We start from the raw sequence: 4,886 nt of genomic DNA on the forward strand, positions 1-4,886 counted from the left end.
TGAAACCCCATCTCTACTAAAAATACAAAAAAATTAGCTGGGCGTGGTGGCGCATGCCTGTAGTCCCAGCTACTTGGGAGGCTGAGGCAGGAAAATCGCTTGAACATGGAAGGCAGAGGTTGCAGTGAGCCAAGATCATGCCACTGCACCCCAGCTACAGAGAGAAACTCAAAAAAAAAAACAAAACAAAAAAACAAAAAAACAAAAACGAAGAAAAATAAGTATCTTTCCACATCCAGTATGACAAAATAAGAAAAAATAAGAAAAATTTAAAATTTAAAACAAAATTAAAAATGATTTTTTTTAATGACATACAAATGGCCAGTAAGCACATGAAAAGGTGCTCAACATCATTAGCCATGGGGAAATGCAAATCGGAACTCCACTGACTCACCCAGGGGAGTTCACCCAGGTGCCAAGATTTAGCCAAGGCTCCAGGTCTTTTATTTGTAATTTTTTATTGCTGTATTGTTTTATTAGTCTCTGCTTCTCCACTTCTAGCACAGGGCCTTGGTCCACAGTAGGCACTCAGTACATACTGAAAGAACAAATGAGTGGAAAAGGAACATGGCAGACAGAATTCTTCTCTACAGGCTCTCTGGAGATGAAAAATACGAACCTCAAGTCAATAAAGTCTGTTGTTTACCCACTAGGAGTAGCTCTCACCCAGGAGCCAACATTCAGACAAGACTCTAGGGCTTTGAGGAACGTCTGCCCTAGCACTAAGCAGATCAACATCTGGGAGGGAACGGCTGTGCCTCTTGGCTTCCCTGGCAAGACCCCTTAAGAGAACCATCCATGGAGAAACGCTGTTTTCCTTTTTGCTGGGCTCAAAAGCTTAAGGACTGGGTGAAAATCCAGGGCCCGGTGTAACCCACAGCTCAGGACTACTCAGAGACTGCACGGCAGTTCCTGGTGCAGACGAGGCCCCGGAGATGGGTTCCACCCATCTCAGAGAGACTTCCCCTGGAAACCCTGCTACCTGACAGCAAGTAGAGAGGAGTGGGAGGGTCAGCGGGCTGCCTTCTCCCTAACTTACCATCCAGACACCGGTTGTTGTACTTCTTATACGCGGTGATGGCATCATCCTTTTTCACAAACACCACCTCTGCTACCCCAGGATGGACCAGCCGAGCTCGCTTGAGGGCCCCACACACACAGAAAAGTTCCTGCACACAACAAGAGGGGTTGGGATTGGGGAAGGATTTCTCACCGCCTGCCACTCACACACTCTGAAGGCCCTGGGGTGTGGTGGCTTCGCTGCAGCTAAATATGCCCCTGTGCCTGAGACTGCAGGGAGGTTCCACGTTAGGTGGTGGTCTTGAGACATCCACAGGCCTCAACACAGCATCAGATGAAGTCAGCAGTGGGAAAGGGGCTGGGCCTTGGATCACCTGGGATCTCCCAGCAAGCCACCACCAAAGTCTTCAGTGCCCACCTCAACAGGGATAAAATAGTTACGAAAATTTTCTCAGAGAGCCCTGTCATGAGAATACATGTGTACAAAGAAAGACAGCTGCTAATATGTCACCTGAGAATCTGTTAGAAATATAAATTCTGGAGTTCTACCCAGAGTCCTGGTTTGGCTGGACTGAAGGGTTTCCCTGGACATAAGACTTTGAGTGATAAAACCAGGAGAGTCCCCAGCAAAACTGGGACAGTTGGTCACTCTAAGTCAGATCTGAGTTTGATCCCCCAGGCTTTGCTTCCTATCTGCTATGGGACATCTAGCAAGTTACTTAACTTCTCTAAGCCTGTTTCCTCTTCTGAAAATAAAAAGAACTAGCTTACTTTCGGGGGTACTGGAAAGCTCAACTGAGGTAATTTTTAAGCAGTGCTTTGCACACATCATTGACTCCAATCTCTACCCCATTTTACAGACAAGACAATTAAGGCCAGAGAGGGAGCAGAATGTGAAGATAGACAGAGGTTGACTAGCACTCACGCCATTTCTTCATCTGCAACTGCCTTCACAAGGTTGCTGTGAGGACCAAAAGGTTTATGAAAAGGTCCTTGACATGATTTGTTTTTAATGGTAAATATCAAAATAAGATGTCCCTCTGCACCTGTGGGAAACTGGTTCCAGAACCACTCACAGATACTAAAATCTGTGGATGCTCAAGTCCCTGCTATAAAATGCTGTAGTATTTACGTATAACCTATGCACATTGTCCACTATACTTTAAATCATCTCTAGATTACTTACAATACCAATATAAATGCTATATAGTCGTTATACTTATTTCTAAAATTTGTATTATTTCTCATTATACTGTTATTTTTTAAAATTTGAAAATTTTCATTCAGTGGTTAGCTAAATCTGCAGATGTAGAACCCACAGATATGGAGGGCCAACTATAAATAGTAGGTGTAATTCCAATTTTATTACCATTGTCCTTTTAACATTGCCTATTTGGGTAGAAGAGAAGAAAGGGTGATTATTACTGGCAATCTCCCCTGAGCGCTGATCATGACTGGCGTTCAGTTTTCCACCATTATGAATCTCCCAAGAGTCTGCCTAAAGTGACTGGCACATAGCAAGTACTCAATAAATGGCAGTCGTTATTACGCTTATAAACAGTTTTAATTATTTCCTTTTTTTGAGATAGTCTCACTCTGTCACCTAGGCTGGAGCGCAGTGGCACGATCTTGGCTCACTGCAACCTCCGCCTCCCAGGTTCAAGCGATTCTCCTGCCTCAGCCTCCCAAGTAGCTGGGATTACAGGCATGTACCACCATGCCTGGCTAATTTTGTAGAGATGGAGTTTCCTCATATTGGTCAAGCTGGTCTTGAACTCCCAATCAGGTGATTCTCCTGGCTCAGCCTCCCAAAGTGCTGGGATTACAGGCATGAGACACTACGCCCAGCCTAGGAAACACATTTTTACAGTCGATGCGAGAAAAAGATTGAAAGTAAGAGTGGGCCAGGCATGGTGGCTCATGCCTGTAATCCCAGCACTTTGCAAGGCTGAGATGGGCAGATCACTTGAAGCCAGGAGATTGAGAGCAGCCTGGCCCACATGGCAGAAACCCCATTTCTACTAAAAGTACTAAAAATTAGCCGGGTGTGGTGGTGGGCGCCTGTAGTCTCAGCCACTCAGGAGGCTAAGGCACAAGAATCGCTTGAACCCGGGAGGCAGATGTTGCAGTGAGCCAAGATCATGTCCCTGCATTCCAGCCTGGGTGACAGAGCGAGACTCCATCTCAAAAAAAAAAAAAAGAGCGAACAGAGATTACCCAAACAGCAACCCTAGGAAAGCTGGTCTTTTACTTATCAGCTATTAGTAATATAAAATGAAACAGACTTTAAAACAACAAAAAAAAGTTACTAGAGGTAAAGAGGGATTTAAATTTAATTAAAGGGTCAATTCATCAGGAAGAATACAATCAAACATATATGTAAGTAACAACAGAGCCTCAAATATATAAAATAAAAATACACAGAAGTGAAAGGAACAAACAGTAATAAAGATCTCACCGGGCGCAGTGGCTCATGCCTCTAATCCCAGCACTTTGGAAGGCCTAGGCGGATGGATCATTTGAGGTCAGGACTTTGAAACCAGCCTGGCCAACATGGTAAAAACCCCATCTCTACTAAAAATACAAAAATTAGCTGGGCGTGACAGTGGGCACCTGTAATCCCAGCTACTTGGGAGGCTGAGACAGGAGAACTGCTTGAACCCAGAAGGCAGAGGTTGCTGTGAGTCAAGATCATGCCACTGCACTCCAGACTGAGTGACAGAGGGAGACTCCGTCTCAAAAAAACAAAACAAAACACTCCATATTTCACTTTCAATACTAGATAGAACCGGGCAGATCAACAATGAAACAACACTTGAACAACATGACAAAGCAACTAGACATAATAGACATGTACAGAACACTCCACCCAACAACAAGAAAATACCCATTCTCCTTAAACACTCAAAGAAGAAAAGAAAATCTGGAAAATTCATGAATATATGGAAATTGAAACAGTCCTAAATAACCAATGGGTCAAAGGAGAAATCACAAGGGAAATCAGAAAGTAATTCAAGATGAATGAAAATGAAGGCATGATATGGAATGCAGTTAAAGCAAGGCTTAGAATATATAGCTGTAAATGCACAGTCATGTATCATTTAACCATGGGAATACATTCCAGAGTGCAGTGGCATGATCACAGCTCACTACAGCCAGAACTTTCCAGGTTCAGGTGATCCTCCCACCTCAGCCTCCCCAGCATCTGGGACTACAGGCACATGCCACCATGCCCAGCTGATTTATTTTTTGAGACAGGGTCTTGCCACGTTGCACAGGTTGGTCTCAAGTTTCTAGGCTCAAGTGATCCTCCTGCCTCAGCCTCCCAAAGTGCTGGAATTACAGGCTTGAGCCACCACACCTGGCTGTACAGCATGTTACTCTACTGAGTAGAGTAGGCAACCGTATTTGTACATCTAAACATAGAAAAAATACAGTAAAAATATGGTATTATAATGTTATGGGCCCACTGTCATATATGTGGTCTGTTGTTAAACAAAAAGTCCTTATACAGCGTATGAATACATTAACAAGCAGAAGTAAAAAAACCTACAGAATGGGAGAAAGTATTGGTAAATCACTTATCTGATAAGGGACTTAAGAATATGTAAAGTACTTTTACAACTCAATAATAAAAAAGAACCTAAAAGGCAGACAAAGATTCTGTACTGGCATTTCTCCAAAGAAGATAGCCAGGCACAGTGGCTCATGCCTATAATCCTAGCACTTTGGGAGGCCAAGGTGGGCAGATCACCTGAGCTCAGGAGTTTGAGACCAGCCTGGCCAATATGGTGAAACCCCATCTCTACTAAAAATACAAAAAAATTAGCTGGGCGTGGTGGCGCATGCCTGTAGTCCCAGCTACT

General features: G+C 43.8%; 1 protein-coding gene across 3 annotated transcripts in view; it reads right to left on the bottom strand.

Annotated features, from left to right (window-relative positions):
- POLDIP3 (polymerase (DNA-directed), delta interacting protein 3) overlaps positions 1–4,886 on the bottom strand; it is a 38,402-nt gene that overhangs the window by 8,352 nt on the left and 25,164 nt on the right. For all 3 annotated transcript variants that reach the window (XM_011945125.1, XM_011945126.1, XM_011945124.1), the window contains one exon: positions 1,040–1,169. In XM_011945125.1, the coding sequence (XP_011800515.1) occupies positions 1,040–1,169 (130 nt within the window). The remainder of the gene's footprint in view (positions 1–1,039; positions 1,170–4,886) is intronic.

The sequence above is a fragment of the Colobus angolensis genome, unplaced genomic scaffold (genome assembly GCF_000951035.1).
Source record: "Colobus angolensis palliatus isolate OR3802 unplaced genomic scaffold, Cang.pa_1.0 Scaffold239, whole genome shotgun sequence".
Classification (NCBI taxonomy): Eukaryota; Metazoa; Chordata; class Mammalia; order Primates; family Cercopithecidae; genus Colobus; species Colobus angolensis.